The 18,710-nt window shown below is 54.5% G+C and overlaps 1 protein-coding gene across 1 annotated transcript in view; it reads left to right on the top strand.

Moving 5' to 3' along the window:
- LOC115661087 (2'-5'-oligoadenylate synthase 3-like) overlaps positions 1-10,709 on the top strand; it is a 28,409-nt gene extending 17,700 nt beyond the window's left edge. Inside the window, 8 exon segments of the mRNA XM_030583215.1 lie at positions 35-175; positions 3,211-3,423; positions 5,025-5,313; positions 7,288-7,407; positions 7,410-7,462; positions 7,746-7,975; positions 8,618-8,765; positions 9,536-10,709. Of these exon segments, the coding sequence (XP_030439075.1) occupies positions 35-175; positions 3,211-3,423; positions 5,025-5,313; positions 7,288-7,407; positions 7,410-7,462; positions 7,746-7,975; positions 8,618-8,765; positions 9,536-9,679 (1,338 nt within the window). The 3' untranslated portion in view covers positions 9,680-10,709.
- The last annotated feature ends 8,001 nt before the right edge of the window (positions 10,710-18,710 follow it).

The raw sequence follows: 18,710 nt of genomic DNA, 5'->3' as shown, positions 1-18,710 counted from the left end.
TCCACTGGGACTCCGTGTCTCTCTCCATTTCAAGCCCATCATTCGGGACCTGGCGGATCTGACGGGGATCATGGGGGAGGGGAGCAGCTGGGACCTAGTTGCACGGGCGCGCTGCTGTGGCCAGCAATGCTGCCGGAAGCCCGCTGGATCCGTGCTCCAGCCCTGGCCTGCAATGGTGAGGGCAGGACTCCCTGTCCATGTGGAATGGGCTCCGGTAGAACTGGGACCAACCCCACCTTCATGCACAAGGGGACAGATGGGCCAGGCCTCGGGGAGCCCCCTCCCCTCGCCGCAAGGCCTCTCTCAATCAGGCCCAGAGGCAGACTGCACTCGGTGCAGGCAGGATAACCTCAGGGGAGTCACCCTGCTCTGGGGGTCAGTCTCGTCTCCCTGCAACCCCTGTGCAGCCCCCTCTGTCCTCTGGGCAAGGCTTGGCCCTTCGGTCTCCCACTGCTATCCGGGTATGGGGGAGCCCCTGCTCCACCTTCTCCCAGCACAGTTTCCCAATCCCTTTGCCCTGCATGTCCTGTATTCCCCCCACTCCCCAGCTGGGCTCCCTGGAGTGAGCCATCCTGGCAGGGTGGGATCGAGGGCTGGCCCCAGCGCCCCAGCAGTGCCATCAGGACACTGCAGATACCTCCCAAGGTCAAGAGAGCTTCTCCCTACAGACAGTCCCACTTGTCAGGTGAAACAAACACGGTGCCTGTGACACGGGCCCATGTTTGTGGCAGCCCCAGGGTCTGACTGATCCTAGAGCCCCGGGGCTAAGATGGGAAAATTGACTCCTCTGGGTAGGAGTGATCCCCAACTGCTGTGTTTCCCTGTTTCAGCCACAGTAGAGGTAGACCAGGATTGAGAGGTTCAGGGACACCCAGCAGCCTGGGGAGATCAACCAAGAATACCCTGTGACGAAGTAGGACTGTTCTTAATGTTTTCTCTGAATAATGGGTGGGTGCCTCAGTTTCCACTACGCATTTCTTAAGTCTCCAGTGTGCATAAATGGCCAGCACTCTGTATCCTGACAACAAATGTCTGGGGCCTTCCCCCCTGCAAGGGAATAGCTAAAGGTGAACAAAGAGATCAGGTGACCTCCTGGCCCAGGAAAGAGACAAAGGCCAGAAAGGAGGGGCTGGAGGGGGGTTCAGTTGGGAGCTGGCTGGGGATGGGAAGTGAGGGCAGATGGGGTTGTCTGGCTCTCTGGGTCCCAGAATGGACCCGGCTGAGGGGTCCCCTTTTCTATACCTACAAGCTCTGTTTTAGACCATGTTCCTGTCATCTTAATAAACCTCTGTTTTACTGGCTGGATGAGAGTCACGTCTGACTGCGAAGTGGGGGTGCAGGACGCTCTGGCTTCCCCAGGACCCTGCCTGGGTGGACTCGCTGTGGGAAGCACACGGAGGGGCAGAGGATGCTGAATGCTCCAAGGAGAGACCCAGGAGGTGAAGCTGTGTGAGCTTCTTGCCCTGAAGACAGTCTGCTCCAAGGGAGAGGAGGCTCCCCAAAGTCCTGACTGGCTTTGTGGGGAGTAGTTCCAGAGCATCGCCTGGGAGCTCTGTGACATACCCCATTAATGTGAAGCAGATGAAGATAAGATCATAAGAACGGCCATACTGGGTCAGACAAAAGGTCCATCCAGCCCAGTGTCTTGTCTACCGACAGTGGCCAATGCCAGGTGCCCCAGAGGAAATGAACAGAACAGGTAATCATCAAGTGATCCATCCCCTGTCACCCATTCCCAGCTTCTGGCAAACAGAGGCTAGGGACACCATCCCTGCCCATCCTGGCTAATAGCCATTGATAGACCTATCCTCCATGAATGTATCTAATTCTTTTTTGAACTCTTTTATAGTCTTGGCCTTCACAACATCCTCTGGCAAGGAGTTCCACAGGTTGACTGTGCGTTGTGTGAAGAAATACTTCCTTTCGTTTGTTTTAAATCTCCTGCCTATTAATTTCATTTGGTGACCCTAGTTCTTGTGTTATGAGAAGGAGTAAATAACACTGCTTTATTTACTTCTTCACACCAGTCATGGTTTCATACACCTCAATCATATCCTCCCTTAGAGGTCTCTTTTCCAAGTTGAAAAGTCCCAGTCTTATTAATCTCTCCTCATACAGAAGCTGTTCTGTACCCCTAATCATTTTTGTTGTCCTTTTCTGCACCTTTTCCAATTCCAATATATCCTTTTTGAGATGGGGTGACCACATCTGCACGCAGTATTCAAGATGTGGGCGTACCATGGATTTATATAGCAGCAATATGATATTTTCTGTCTTATTATCTATCCCTTTCTTAATGATTCCCAACATGCTGTTTCCTTTTTAGACTGCTGCTGCATGGGGGGGGCAGGCAGGGTTTGGGTGAGCAGCGATGCACATGCTACATAGGGTGACCATATTTCCCAAAGGCTGGGACTGGCATTGCTGCTCGCCTACCTCCCTTGCTGCACGTTCCTCCGCACCCCACTTTTTGACAGAGGTGGGTATTTGTCCCATTTGCTCTTGTCAACTGATCAAGTTGGCAAGAGCAAACGGAACAAATGTCGACTTTTGTCAAAAAAAGTCAGGAGGGATGGAACAGGACTTAAAAAAGGGACTGTCCCGGCCAAAATGGGACGTGTGGTCACTCTACTGATGCACTAGCAACAGACTGACTGGCTAAATTCCCGTTCCAGGGCCAGTCAGTGACTCCTGCGCCAGCTCTGGGAGGGGAATGCAGGAGAGTGGAGGACAGAGTTTTGCCTGCGGACCCTGGATTACTGATGATGATGCAGGATGTGGAAAAACAGGGCAGGACTGTCAGAATCCAGCTGGCCTGCAACCATCTGGAACTTGCAAAGTGAAAACGTGATGTGAAATCACTGAGCCACAGTAACGGTGGAGCTGTGCGTTCACCCAGCCAGGGCTCTGCAGGCCTGCTGAGCTCTGCACGCGAGCAGTTCTGGGAAGGCAGGGAGAGATTCCAGCTTACAGCCAGGAAGTGGGGTGCAGGGCAGTGGACTCCAAAGCATTCCTGGGGCAGGGAGCAGCATAGGAGAAACGAAACTGATCAGAGGGCTGAGGAAATGAAAGGAGGCAAGGCCTCTGTGCAGCAACCAACCCTCTGCAGCTGCTGTTCCCCTCCCCACGCAGGGCCAGTTGCAGTCCAGAAGGCGCAAGAGACAGTCCCGCTTTGCCAGAGGCACACACAGGCTAGTCCCCCCCTCCTAGGCAGCCTCTCTTGTTGTCTCCTCACCACCACCAGTCATGGGGCTCTACCAGACGCTAGCTGAGGAACTCGATACGTTCATCAGCAATGACCTGCAGCCCAACAGAGTTTTCAAGACCCAGATCAGCACAGCCATTCACACCATCTTCCTATTTCTGACCCAAAACTGCTTCAGAAACTCCGGCTCTGCAATGCGGGTGCTGAAGGTGGTTAAGATGAGCGATGGAGAAGGGGTGCTCAGAGCAGCCTGACCCTGCCTCTCCAGGCACTGGGGGAGTGGGAAGGGGAAGGGGAACAGTCCAGAGGTGAGCGTACTCAATGGTGAGTGTACTACAGCTAGGGTGATGCTGTTGTGAATCAGGGCGCAGGGCTGGGGACCCCCTGCTTGTGTCTGAGGAAGAGCAAGTGAGAGGGGAGGGGAGGCTGGTTCTCAGGTGCAGGATTCCAGTGTGGGGAAATTGGGGACAGACGGTCTCTGTCAGTACTTGTGCAGGGCTGTGTCTGGGGAGAGCCAGAGGGCCGGCAAAATGCCTGCAGAATGGCCCTTCCCTTAGGGAGACCCCCCGACCGATGGCCCCCTAGGACACGGGGTTCGGGGTCTGCGGTGCATCAGGCCAGAGTCAAGGGTAGAGAATGGCTGTGGTGAAAACCGGAAAACCCGGATTTGCACTAAAATCACTGGTTAGTTACTCTGGCTATGGGGTAAGGCAGTGACGTCGCAGAGGCCTGGGGGAGAGCAGCAGAGTCACTTTTAGGGTGATGGCTAGCCTTGGCTGGGCCCTTGCCCCCACTCTAGCCCCCCCAGGCTGTTTCTTTGGATCCCATATGCCCCGGCCAGGCCCCTGGCCATCACTCTGGCCAGCCCTCAGCTAGGGTGGGAGGCCCCAGGGCCTGACAATACATCACATCCAGAGAATCTGTCAAATTCTTTTTGAAAACTTGCCGAGCTGCATGCGCTGAAGAAGTTGGAAACACTCAGCTCAGGCCACGTGCGACCTGCTAGTGTAAGGAAAGTTAACAGCACTAGTGACCTGGTATAAAACTGGGGGTGGGGGTGTGTTTAGCTCCCTCCTGAGCCCCCCTCCCAGCAGGCGCTCTGTTGCCCCTGCTGCCCCCTGCGGTGCTTGCACCTGATCTCCTCCAGGCTTTTAACAAGTGAGGTTGGAGGAATCTTCAGCCGAGCCCCAGCGAGGGTTAGCCCCTTCCAGAGATATGTAGGGGTTCAAACAAAAATAACTCATTTTTGCCAGCCCCCTTCCAGGCTCAAATGGTTCTTACCCCACTGGGGACCCCTCTGCCCCTCCCTGGAAGCCCTGACCAGGGCCCTTAAATAACGACTGATACCTACTCTGGGCCTCCAGCCCTACCAATGCTAGATCACCAGGCCTCGTCCTTTATCAGATTTTCCCTCCCAGACCACTCTGCCTCCCACTGGGGGGCAGTTACTCAAGTGAGTTGCCTGCTGAAGTCAAATGAAGAATTGACCAAGGGCCTGAATCGGCAGGAGGGACGCGGCTGAGATCCAAGGTGTAAAACTCCTGTGTCTGAGACCAGAATCAGCCCTAACTCTTGGGGAAGCCTCTTTTCCCTGCTCCTCTGATGCTCAGTCCCAAGGCCAGGACTCAGTTTGCCACAGCCACCGGCCAAAACCACATCAGCTTGGCCTGGATCCCGCCCTGTCCTTGTCAGTGAGCTGAGGGATGTCCCACAGTGGGTGTCTCCAGGGTGGCACAGGAAGCAGCTCCTCTGTGCGGGTGGGCCACAGCTGAACTCTCTGCGGAAGGACTCAGTGGGACCTCTCTCTCTGTGTCTCCAGGCCGGCTCGTCGGGGAAGGGCATGGCCCTGAAAGACGTCTCCGATGTGGACCTCGTCGTGTTTGTCAGCTCGATTACAGATTTCCGGGCCCTGAAAGCAGAACGGAAAAAAATCATTGCTGAAATCCAGACAAGGCTGGAGGAGTGCAGAGCATCCCTAGGAAAAGACCTAGTGCTGAGCATTAAGAAAACAAAGTGGGAGAACCCCCGTGTGCTCACTTTTACCCTAACATCTAGTACCACGGATGAACATATTGATTTTGACGTGCTGCCGGCTTTCGACGCTCTAGGTAAGATGCACTGTTTTGGATTCCCAGGGCAGGGGCTGTGTTTCTCAATGACCGTCTAGTCCCTCTGGATTCCCACGGTGCATTGCCAGAGCTGTTGCTACTTTTGAGATAGCGGTGGCTCCATGTTTTCTGGGGTGTGCTGGGTTGTAAGCATGTGACACCAGGAGATTTTAAGGGGAATCCCATGGCCAATCTCCCCCACTATGATTTGCAAATGTATCCCAGGTGTCTAGCGTTGCAGGTGTAAATTCACGTGGATGTTTAAGCACGTGGATGTGCCTCACCCACTGGTCAGTGTGGGTTATGGCTTCCCCTCTGTATCCACTCCACAGAGCAGAGGAATCCGTTACCGTACGTTTTAGCTCTAGCTCACACTGTACCATGCTTGTAGTTCTGAAGGACCCCAGTTCAATCCAAGGTCAAGAAGGTGGCCATCACACATGCACACCAGGTGCACACCAGATCTCCTCCTTGTGCACTGGCCCTCATCAGAAGAAAGCACCATCCGGGGACAGTGTTTCCTGTACCTCCCCTAAACTGCTTCTCTTCCTCTCACTTGTCCTGCCCACCCGTGATTGAGAAAAGAGGCACCAGCCAATAGCAGTGGGGGGCAGGGGGGTTATTAGTCGCTGTTTAAATTTGCTCCATTCAGGAGCAAGCAGGCAGCATTTGGAGGACACCACATGGCGCTCAGGGAAGAGCCTTGTCTGAATGACTCCCAGGACTTTCAGAGAGTGGAGCCTCCTACAATCGGCTACTCAAAGCTTCAAGCTCTCACTCAGCTCAGTGGGAAGGAGGGGCTGAGTGTGAGGGGCTATGCATGGCTGGGGGAGGACCCGGATTACAATCTGGACCCAGCTAAGGACTAGCACTCCCAGCCCCACTCCCCTTGGTCCCGCTGCCAAATCCTGCTCCTTTCTGGTGATTGTGCCCTCCGGTCCACCTGCCCATCTCGCCCCCTGCCCCACGAGAGCTATTCATCGCCTCAGAGCTGCTCTGATCTGCCAACAGGCCTGAGGGGCCTCCAGAAACAATCATCACAAGCTGCATGAATTCTCTGGGCCCGCTGCAGCCGTGCCAGCCAAGGGCGATGTGCTGGGCCACGCCCCAGCCAGGCCAAGGGCACACCTGGCAGGAGCCCGCCGTGAGGACCGGCCCCTGCCTGGGATCGACTCTGGCCCCTTCACCTTCCCCTTCCTTTCAAAAAACAATCTGAGGTTGTTGGTGTCACTAGGCATAAATCTTGGCCTCAGTGAACCAAAGCTCCTCCATGTTGAACTCTACTTGATCTAGAAAGCTAGCAGCTGTGAAATTAAATGTGTAACAGTAAGTTATCAGTTGCAACACAGCTAAAACCGGTCTAAAGCAGTGGTGATAAGGCCTGTGCACCTTTAGCAGAAGGACAAGATAACTTGCGAAGGAAAACTTACTAACGAGCTGCTGCGGCCAAGATTACTTAATGCCCCTGCGCTTACGTAACTGCTACAGGGGGAGGAAGAAGGAGGGGGGGGGGGAAGAAAGAAGAAAGAAAAAAAAACTTATAAAAAGGGAAAGCCGCTTGTGTAGAGGTGCATGATTTGAGGCGTTCGTCTCCTTGCACTGCTTTGAGATCTCAAATAAACTTTGCTTGCTTCTCCACCCTGGTGTGTTTATTGGCGCTAAGCACTCTGGGCAACGAACCACTGTTGCTTGCCTCGGGCACCCTCTGTGCCTGCAACAAGGTGGGAGTGAGCAGGATGAATTGTATCCTTCTGCCATGCAAAGTAGTTCCTACGGGAAAGGGAAGAGAAAATCGCAGGGAAAGGTCAGGAGCCAATGGGCAGTGGGTCTGTGATTGCCATGCCAGGCCCCACTCGGAGCAGTGGGCACAGGGAGCAGGGTGGGGAGTAGCCATGCCACCTGCAGCACTCGGGACAGGGTACATAGAGGGTTTAGCTACCCCTGGCCTACACGCCTGTGTTGGTTCTCTGCTAGGCCAGCTGTACAGAGGCTATAAACCCGACCCCCAGGTGTACCTCAGGCTGACAGAGAGCGATCCCGAAGGGAGCGAGTTCTCCCCCTGCTTCACCGAGCTGCAGAGGAATTTCATCATGGCTCTCCCACCAAACTCAAGAGTCTGATCCGCCTGGTGAAACGCTGGTACAAACTGGTACGGCAGCTGCACAAGCTCCCCATGCCCCCCTGCAGCTCTTGGGGGACAGAGCCCTGCTGGGAATATCCAGCTGGAGGCCCGGCAGGCACCAAGTTACTCTGGAGAGGGCCCTGCTGCCAGGAGCTCCCCCTGCCCCAGCCCCAGCTGCCCTGTCTCCCAGCCCTTCCCAGTTTTTCCGAGTGGATTTTGGGGCTCGGATTAGGGGTGAATGAGGGTTTGTTGCCTGTCGGTCTCACCTCTGTTCCTTTTGTCCATCCAGTACGTCCTTCCCCACAAAAAGAAGCTGGGGAAGGGGGAGTCCCTGCCCCCCCAGTACGCGCTGGAGCTCCTGTCTGTCTATGCCTGGGAGCAGGGCAGCAGGGATCCAGCCTTCAACATGGCCGAGGGCTTCCGGATGGTGCTGGAGCTGATCCGGCAGCACGCCCAGCTCTGTGTCTACTGGGCCATCAACTACGGCTTTGAGAATGAAACCCTGAGACGGTACCTGAAGTCTCAGCTCTGCAAACCCAGGTGCCTGCAAACACCACCTCACCCTTGTGTGTGCATCCCAGCTCCCTGTCCCCGTGGCAGTGGGGCCCTGCCTGTGATCCCCCCATGCACAGCTCCCTTTGTGTGTGAAACTCGCTGCTGATGACCCAGACACAGCACCCTGGGGCAAGGAGAATGAGAGAAGCCCCGGCATGAAGTGGGGCCGGGCTTTGATGCTTTGAGTGTCCAAGACACCCCAGTGCTGGTGAATACTGGCAGTGTCAATAATTATTAACACACAGTGTGTGGGAGAGGCTGGGGAAGTGGAGCTGGTGGAGGAGGGAACAGGAGGAACTCAGTCTTCCTTCTGCCAAGGCGGGTGGGGTCCAAGACACACCCAGGGTCTGAGAGAACGGAGAGACCCAGGCCTTAGAGCTCAGGGCTAGGCAAGGGCTGGCAGCGAGCAGAGAGCAGCTAAAGCAGGCGAAGAACTTCTGAGACATCTGGCCAGCCACTAACTAGCTGCACCGTGTCCTAGGAAGGACCAGACGGGAGCTTAGCAGGATGGAGCCGGAGGGGTCAGCAGCAGGGTTATACCCAGCTGGACTGCAGGCTCTGCAGCACTCCCTGCCTCTGCCCGGCTGGAGTCTGCACCGTGACTCTTTGTGTCTCCCTGAATTTCAGGCCCATCATCCTGGACCCGGCGGATCCAACGGGCATCGTGGGGCAGGGGAGCCGCTGGGACCTGGTTGCACAGGAGGCTAAGCACTGCTGTGGCCAGCAGTGCTGCTGGAAGCGCAATGGATCCGCGATTCAGCCCTGGAATGTGCCGGTAAGGGCAGGATTCCCTGCAATGGCTCATATTGTGTCTAAGAGTAAAACAGCCCAGCCCATTGGGCGTCCCCTCCCATGCACTGGAGGGGCTAGGACAGCCCAGGGCCCTGTTCCATCTCCTCACCGCAGCACAGCTGGCCCCGGCCAGGAGGAATGGCCCCTCCCTGCAAGAGAGACAGCAATTGCATTTGATGCCTCTGTGGCCCTCAGAGGTCTCTCCTCACCGCGCCAGCAGTCGCTGAGCTGCCCGTCTGTCCGACTCTGGGGCTGTCGGTCTCTGTCATGGGGACTTTGCTCTGTCCTACTGAGTCACAAAGCAGTGTGCACAGAAACTGCACCTTCCCTTAACTCCTCCCAGACAAGCCCCGTTGGCTGGGGGAGGCCAGGGGCCCCTCACTTCAGACACCCCCAGGTCTTCCCAACTATTCAACTGCACTGTGCACCATGGTCGCCTGGGTTCACTTGTGCCCCCATCTCCCTCCTTTCCCAGCTCACACAGTAGTGAGTACTTGACGTGACCTGGACTAGTAGGGCTAGGGGCTCGGGCTTGGTCTGAGCAGCCTTGGGGTGTGGTCAGGAGGCACTGGGGACACCTGAAATGTCAAGATTCATTCTTCCTTGAGAAAACAATGAATCCTTAATTGTGTCCGTCTCACACGGGTCCATGGTGGCGGTGGCCACAGGGACCTGGCTGGTCCCGGAGCCCCCGACTAAGGGTGATTTGTCTGGAAAGCAGTAACCCGCCAACTCTGTGTTTCCCTATTTCAGCTGCAGCAGCCACGGATTGCAGAGGAAAGTGACTTCGTCCTGCATTCTCGGACTACGGGTGAAGAATACCCCATCACTGAGAACCGGATGTTTGCGACTGGCGGCCACGCTGCAGAGCAGGAATCCTACTGCACTCTCCTCTGACAGCTGCCTCTCAGTGCACCACCCCATCAGGAGCCCTCCCTGGAGCAGGGTGGGCATTAGGGTGGGGGTCTCTCCCTGCTCTGTAACTTCCATTCCGAAAATGGCCCCTGGGTCCAGTTGAGGACCAGCCCTGGTGGGACATGACCAATCAGCTCGTGCTCTGTGCTCCCCCAGCTCCCTTCCCCATTCCTGCTCTCTCTGGGGCTTGGCTGCAGTGACAGCCAGAGCCCCCGTCTAGACCCCTGCATCCCTCCTCCCCCAGTAACAGCAGGCAGCACCCCCCAGGCCACCCCCTCCTGAGTGCGATGGAGAGCACAGCGGGAGCCGGGCCTATAATAATGATCCCCTGTTGTGAGCACCAGGCTCTGTCTCCAGCCAAGGGATCCCCTGCTTGTGACCTTGGTTATTGCCTTGGCTGCCTGCTCGGAGCTTGGCAACCCTCTCTATCTGGCACTGGCGGAGAGGAGCAAAGTCTCCTGGGTGGCACTGGCGCTGCTCCAGCGGGGCCAGGCATGGAGGGGACGTCAAGGGGTTCAGAGCCCTGGGGATGTGGATGGCTCAGGAAGGGAACACGGCTCACGTTTGCTCCTTGACACTCTGCACCAAAGTGGTGGTGCACACACGAGACTGGCAGCCATAGCTGCCCCCTGCCTTCTGCTCCTCTCCCAGCATGCACCCTGGAGCCTCACTTCTCCTTCCCCCCACCTCTGGTGCAGGGGACCCGGGAAAGGGTGGGGCGGAATTGCTCTTACTGGCTCTGAGTGATGGGCACCGTGATGTCCGAGTGTTTCCCTTGCCAGCCTCAGGGGACTGGTTCCAGGGGGTGTCAAGCTGTGATGTGGTTTCTCCTGCCTGGGGGTACTTGCCCTTCCTGTTGCTTGCTGAGATATGTGCCCTTTGGGGGTATGTTTGAAGAGTGTCTGGTGGGGAACCACACACCCAATGGGGCAAATCGCCCTTGAGTGAAACATGGGGTTTGAACATTGGCCTGCTAAACCCAGGGTTGTGAGTTCAATCCTTGAGGGGGCCATTTAGGACACAGAGGTAAAAACAAAACAAAAAACCCCACCTGTCTGGGGATTTGTCCTGCTTTGAGCAGGGGGTTGGACTAGATGGCCTCCTGAGGTCCCTTCCAACCCTGATATTCTATGATTCTATGGGTCCCACTGGGTTTCTATTGGCTGGGCAGGAAGGGAGGTGGGAGGGGGTTAGTCTGTCACTGCCCCACAGGGATGTGTTTCCGAGTGTGCTGGGGAAGATATTTGCAGGGAGAGTTTATCCTGGAATGTCCCCTTGAATGCAGCTGGGATTTAGTGTCAAACACGTCATTTATTCCCATGAACGCAGTCAATTCCCCCCTGCAGGGATGGGGAGCTGGGGCCTATTGCAGCTTAGGTATCATCAACAGATTGCGAGCTATAGTCAGTCCTCATTAGCGTCACTTTATTAGTGGTGACATGGTGAATACAGCTGTGCAATAGTTACTCCTTTCTGTGCTTGCACCTTTAATCTCTCGGGACTGCACAGTCTCAGCCCGCCAGCTGTTCGGCCGAGTCAGGGGAGACGCACTCCATGCTCCCTCACGGAGACTTTACCGAGGTCCTTTCTTGTATTTTTATTGTTCTCTTAAGGAAATAAAGGTCACTTGATGAATGGTGGGAAAGCAGTGATGGTTTATGATCTGGCAAGAGCTCAGCTTGTCTTCCTGATACCAGGCACCTCTGGGAACTAAGCTGAGCATCTTTTTACCTGTAATTCAGCACATTTACCCAGAATCTCTGAGTACTGAACATGGGACGTCATAATGCCCTTCTTGCTGGTCACTTGCCCAGTGCTTAATTTTTGCCGGGGCTTGTCAGGGCTGACTCCTGGCATCTCCGGGCCTGGCAGTTCAGAGCCCCGGCATCTCCGGGCCTGGCAGTTCAGAGCCTCGGGCACCTCTGGGCCTGGAAGTTCAGAGTTCGGCACCTCTGGGCCTGGCAGTTCAGAGTCCGGCAGCTTCAGGCCTGGCAGTTCAGAGCCCCGGCACCTCCGGGCCTGGCAGTTCAGAGCCCCGGCACCTCCGGGCCTGGCAGTTCAGAGTTCGGCACCTCCGGGCCTGGCAGTTCAGAGCCCCGGCATCTCCGGGCCTGGCAGTTCAGAGTCCGGCACCTCTGGGCCTGGCAGTTCAGAACCTGGCACCTCCGGGCCTGGCAGTTCAGAGTCCGGCACTTCCGAGCCTGACAGTTTGTAGCTTGATCCCAGCACCTCTTTCCTTACAAATGAAGCACTGCACTGGCCAGAGCAGACCTGCCCTTCCAGGTCTGGGATTTCCTAGCTGTCTGTCTAAGGGTGCAGTTAACACTTCCTGTCCCTGCAATTTCATGCCTGCACAATCCCATGTGATACTGTCCTTTCCATTGATGTGATTAATTCCTTTATGACACCCAAACATACATTAGCTCTGTGTCCAATGAACCTGTCTGTGGGCCACCTTTGGGGAATTCTACGCTGTGATGGGACTGTCCACCACTGAGGGCAGTAGTGCCTAGTGGTCAGCTCACCCACCACCTGGCATGGCCCTTGAAGGGTTTGGAAGAGTCCTGTAGAGATACATATCAAGCCCTAAGGGTCCTGGGAATGAATGGTGCTTGGGGAAGGAACCTGGCAGAGAAGCTAGAGCAAAGCTCCCCTCCCACCCAACCAAGCGAGAAGGCGTTGGGAGCCGGGGAGCAGCATGAAGGCTGCCTCATCCCACCCTCACCGCAGGCGCTGGCAGGAGAAGGCTGCTCTGCGGAGCCCTACAGAGCGAGAGGCTACTTGGCAAGGGAGTTCAGCTGGAGGGAGCTGGCAAAGCCTTGCCGCCAACCTAAGTCATAATGGGAGCCACTGGGGAAAAGGCCAGGGAGTATGGTGACCAGACAGCAAGTGTGAAAAATCGGGACAGGGGGTGAGGAGTAATAGGTGCTGTCAAAGTTAGACTCAGGACTCACAGTTTGTCAGACCACTCTGTTTTATTAGCACAGCACTCTGCTAATAACACCCAGATAATGTGAGCCTCCATGCAAGACACAAACTATCTTATTTATACAGATAAAAGGGCGAGAACTTAACAAGATAACAAAGGAAGCAGAATCTGATAAGTTTACCTGGGCTAGGCATACATATCTTATTTCCTTACTAACTGTTACTGATCTTCTGTTAATGTTTCGCCATTAGCACCATAGTTTATGCCTAATGTTTCTTTTCCTGGCACCTGTATTTCAACATTTCTTATTTTTGCTTAAAGGTACATACAACATTTCTTTAATCCATTCTTATTTTTACAATATAATTCATTCTACTTTCACAATCCCTCCTTTTGGTCAAGCTTTCACCATGACCAACATTTTACTGGGTTCCACATTTTAATCGTTCTTTATCTCTTCGTTCATCAGTGATATTCAAGATCATCATATTAGCACTCTGTTCTGGGGCAGTCACCAGGGTGGCATGCCTTACACAATTTTGGATACAACAGGAGAGTGACTGAAAACATACAAAAATTATTAGGATTCCAAACAGGATAGTCAGGGCTCCCTGAAACCACCAGTTTCTTATGCCAGAGAAATTGAACAGGTTAGTTAGCCACTTCCATAAAGAACTCAGCTCTTTATGGGGAAGATATGCGATTTGTTCTAAGTGGCTAGCGCGATCTGTTACCTCATTGGTGTTGTTTTCCAATGAGAGCACAGTACCCTCCTTTAGCCGCCAGCATTATGTCCAACGCCTAATGGTTTTGGAGGGCCATCTGTCAGATTGCCCATGTTTCTTTGGCCAGGGCTTCTAAACTTTCCCCAATTTTATTTGCCATTATTCTAACTACTGCTTGTAACCTCAGGAGCCTTTTTGCCTGGTGTATTACTCCCCTAAGTGGGATAAAGGAACTGCCAATAGCCTCTTCCCAGGTGTCACTGCTGTTCCATATTGTGTTAAACGGACGAGGTCCTCCAGTGAGGTCTGAGGAATTGAGCGGGATAGCCAGGACAGGAACACCAGCTTGAGAATGGGCTGGGATGTGGCTGCAGACCCAGCATTTAGAAATATTAAGGGTCTGGGCTATCCACACTTGCTGCTGGATAAAAGAATTGTCATTGTGGACTCCTCAGACCTTAAGACACCAGCAGCTGAGGAACAGGCGTCACCAGAGGCGCATGTTGGAGGCAGGGCCCTTCTGGTTCTGACAACCTCAACTGAGGGAACCGCAGTCACGGTTTTATGTCCACCAGGCAGCAGGCACTAGGCTCGCTACTGCTTCTTCTTGGGCCTTGCTTTAGGTTGTCGTCTGCTTCTGGCAACCCTTAGGAGAACGTAGATTGTAAGGTATTGCAGGCTGTTCCTCTACATCTTCTTCCGGAGTCAAAATTGACTCTGCGTGGTCCTGAGGTGATGATTGATTCGTTGGGGGTGGTGCATTCTCACACTGCGAAGCATGTATCCACGCTGCGATGCTAGACAGTTTAACAGCCGTCTGGGTAGAAAGCAGTGCTTGATGATTCTTTGATGTTCTTTAAGTCTCTTTACTACTTCTTCCTTGACTCTGGCTATAACAATGGCCTTCCCATCTTATCTTTTCCTGATGCGTGCATTCCTCATTTGCGCAAACAGATTGAGAATACAAACAGCAGTATTTTATATTGAACAAAAAGGCATTGAAAATTAAACCTTGCTAAGTTTTACAATTAATAACCAAGACAATTTACATTGAGAACCAGCGCTGCAAGTGGTGTTAGATGTGGCCACACTGCAGCGCTGTTGGGCGGCTTCAAGGGGGGTTCGGGGAACGCGAGAGCAAACCGGGAAAGGAGACCAGCTTCGCCGCAGTTTGCTCTCGCGTTCCCCGAACCACCCTGCAAACCGCAGGGAAGGAGACCTGCTTGCTCGGGGTTCCGGGAACGCGAGAGCAAGCCGGGGAAGGAGACCAGCTTGATTACCAGAGGCTTCCTCCTTCCACGGAGGTCAAGAAAAGCGCTGGTAAGTGTCTACATTGGATTACCAGCGCTGGATCACCAGCGCTGGATCCTCTACACCCGAGACAAAACGGGAGTACGGCCAGCGCTGCAAACAGGGAGTTGCAGCGCTGGTGATGCCCTGCAGATGTGTACACCTTCAAAGTTGCAGCACTGTAACTCCCTCACCAGCGCTGCAACTTTCTGATGTAGACAAGCCCCAGTTTTGCAACTTTGAATTAAAGAGTCAAATGAATTTGTAGTGGCATTAAAAACAAAAATAAAACCAAATTATCTTACACCTACAAAACAGGAGTTTTACAAACCAGACGTGCTGCTTTAGATTCTTAGAACTTTACATATTTTCACAGACAAATAGATACATACACATTTTCTTTTCCTTAACATTACTTTACACTGCTTTGTTTTTACATAGCTGTATATATATTTGGATTATTGACAGGCATTCTTCTGGAAAAGGGCCCATTTTCCCTTCAGAATGGCTGCAAAGAAACCAAGAATTCTCTCTCTTTAACATGGTCCTTTTTTAACATTTTCACAAAGTTTAACTGCTTAATTCTCTCCAGTCTCTGTAGAGTTAACTTTTCACTCTGTTTCCTTAAATCACTTGCTTATCTCCCAAAATGACACCTTTATCACCTCAGATTTCACCATTTTAAGTATTGTTCCAGGGGTTCATGCCTGCACTTACTGCTTTTCTTACTCCTGACACGAGGCCCTTAGGGCTTCCAACCTGTTTTTCAGTTTCTTTATCTGTTGCTTGCCTGCTTTTCTGGGCCCGATCCTGCTTTTTTCCAATGAACCAATTGTGAGTGATATTGTGGTCACTTCACAATTTTGAAAGAAATGTTCAAGGAAAGGGACCAGAAAGGGTGGGGGCTAATTGAGGAGTCCCCCCCCTTGCTGAATTGGTAGTGGAACACTAAAGAATCAGTTTCTGAGGCAGACAACAAAGGGGAACAGAACAAGGGGATTTTTGTCCTTTTTTTACAATGAGATGGGAGTATGAAGGGAGTTGGATCGATCCGGGGTGGGTTTTTTTGAGAACTGGATATAGGGGAGCACTTCGGTCTGGTGGTGGGACAGGAGGCTTTTAATAAAGCTTTTAACTTATTATTTCAATATTTGAGAGAGGTGAGTTTTGATTTTGTCCACCTATGGTTTGCCTCTTCCCACCACTGCATGAAACAATTAACCTCTCCTTTAGCCAATTTAGTTTTAGGTTGGCCGAGTTTGTCCTTTAAGACGTCCACTCGGTCTTTGTTCCAAGATTTTAACAGTGGCCACTGAGTTTTGGGATCCCCCTGAGTTAGTCTAGACCATTTTTCCAGAAATTTACAGGAGTCCGGACCCTTCTTACAAGAGTCCGAACCCATCCTAAATACATAAAATGAGCCCTGTTCCTCCTGCCATCAAAGCAGAGTAATGGGGGGCAGAGACGTTCTCTCTGAGCAGCGGGCTGTGGGGGTGGCAAGGAGACAGCCAGACAAATGGGTGCTCCTCTGGGATGCCTCCCTGTGCCCTTCTCTCCCCATGGTGTCTGAGGGCTTTGGATTGTGGCAGCGAGCACCAGGGGTCCTGTAGGTGCCCAGGTTTCTCTGCTGGGTAACCTGCCCCGTTGTAATGAGGACCCCACAGTCTCTTTAACAGCCAGCCAGTTACTCTCTGCTCTCGCCCATTACTGACTGACACTAACCAACAGGGTGGCAGGGTGCCAGTCAGCTGAGGAGGCCAGTGCCCTCGCTCCTAGTTACTGACTAGGGGAGGGAAATGATACTGCAGTCGTCCTTAGGCCCACCTTGCAGAGATGCCCCCAGAGTGGCTGGGCTCCACCCTTTGGGCCAGAAGAAACAGTGAGGATGGGAGGAGGAAAGTCTCGGGGTGCAGATCTTCTGTCTAGCACCCCTTCCTGAGAGCTGCACCCCTCTGCTCCAACTGCCCATCCTCTGGGACCAGTGCTGACCCCCCTAGACTCCCTGGTAGCTTACGCACGCCCTCGCCCCAAACTCCAGCGGTGTGCACGCTCTGCTGAACTCTTCAGAGCACAGGATATTTATCACAGGATTCGGAACCACCACTGAGCTCATGAGAAACGTGCGCCTCTAATCAACAACACCACAGAATGAACCCTATGCACATTTCCCTGCCTCAGTTTCCTCACCACTCCGGAGCTTTCTCTGGGCTGGGGTCAGAGTCCTTCAGGACTGTCTGGTGTCTTTCTAGGGCACCACATGGTTCCAGGTCTGAATCTTGCAGCCTCCCTCCAGGCCACCTGGCTTTGGCCAGGATCGGTTCTGCAGCTAACCAGACCCTCCCTGCTAGACACTTCCTGCGCCCAGAGCGTCTTGGCACTCTCCATGCGCTTCCCCCCATGCGCCCCTTTTCAACCTGCTTGAGCATCTCTCCCTGTCGCTCCCAGCAGAGCCAGCCGGAGCCGCCCCAGAACCCCAGGAGCGCCCCTCGCCCCGCTGGGATGTGGTGTTTGTCAGTCTGTCTCTGGGGTGTAGCACTCCCCCCCACCGCCCCCGTCTAGTGTTACCCCTGCCCAGCGACTCAGCCTGTCCCCAGGAGCCCCATCAGTTCAGCCCATCCCCCCTCCACCCCAGGCACTTCTTATGTGAGAGTCCAGACCCCCCACCCACTGTCCCATACAGGCCACTGCTGCAGCGCCTCTCCCTGACCCACACTGCTTCCCACACCGCCCCAAGGCATGCACTGCTCCCTGACCCATCATGCTCCCCATACCGCCCCCTGGCACACACCCTCCCTGACCCACACCGCCCCATGGCATGTGCTGCTCCCTGACCCACCCTCCTCCCTACACCGCTCCATAGCACACACCCTCCCTGACCCACACTGCTCCCCACATCGCCCTTTGGCACACACCCTCCCTGACTCAGACTGCTCCCCACATCTCCCCATGGCATGCACCGCTCCCTGCCCCGCACTACTCCCCACACACCCCCATGGCACAAGCCCTCCTTGACCCACACTGCTTCCCACACTGCCCCATGGCACACGCCCTCCCTCAACCACCGTGCTCCCCACACTGCCCCATGGCACACGCCCTCCCTGACCCACACCACCCAATGGCACACACCCTTCCTGACCCACCCTGCTCCTCACACCGCTCCATGGCACATGCCCTCCCTGACCCACACTGTTCCCCACACCACCCCAAGGCACATGCCACTCACTGACCCACACTGCTCCCACACTGCCCCATGGCACACACCCTCCCTGACTCACACTGCTCCCCACATTGCTCCACGGCATGCACTGCTCCATGACCCACCCTGCTCCCCACACTGTCCCGTGGCACATGCCCTCCCTGACTCACTCTGCTCCCCACACTCCACACCACCCCATTGGCTCACGCTGCTTCCCGACCCACACTGCTCCCCACACTGGCCCCTGAAGCAGGAGGGATTATGTCCCTTATTAAACTGCCAGATGGTGTCCCATCTAATGGAACTGAGATGTTCTCATCATCCCTGGACTGACCAAGCCCCTCCTAAGCCTGGCTGTGCTGCCAGCTGTCTGCTGTCTTGTGGCAGGGAATTCCACGGGTTAACGGGGCCGTGTTAAAACAAAACACCCCCAGGGGTTTTCCCCTGTTAGTATTTGTAACATCGTTATGGCTGATTAAAGACAGAGCCAACTCCTCCCGCGGACACGGGGCGGGGTGCATGGGGGTCGGGGGGGGGGCACACTGGCACCCCGATTTATTTTCTTTTCTAAAGTAGCGATGCAGCCAGCTCCGAAATGTGGATCCGGGTCTGGATCACGCCCCAGAGGGCCAGTTTATGGCCCCGGCCCAAATGCGGGTGTGGGTCCCTGGCCCCCCCTGTGACAGCCTGGGGCTGGGTTCGCTTCCCCGGGGTGACGTGCGGGGCCGTGCAGCTCCGGGGCCGGGTCCCTTCCCCCATCGCTTCCCAGTTTCATTTCCCGGCGGCGGAGGAGCTGGGGGGGCGGAGAAGGAAACCGAAACTCAGCGGCCGAGGCTGGTTTTGATTCTCGGTGCGGGGCGGCCCCGGGTGACG

Source organism: Gopherus evgoodei, chromosome 13 (assembly GCF_007399415.2).
Source record: "Gopherus evgoodei ecotype Sinaloan lineage chromosome 13, rGopEvg1_v1.p, whole genome shotgun sequence".
NCBI classification, from domain to species: Eukaryota; Metazoa; Chordata; order Testudines; family Testudinidae; genus Gopherus; species Gopherus evgoodei.
Note: the sequence above shows the minus strand (reverse complement) of the source record. Positions and strands in the feature narration are given on the sequence as shown.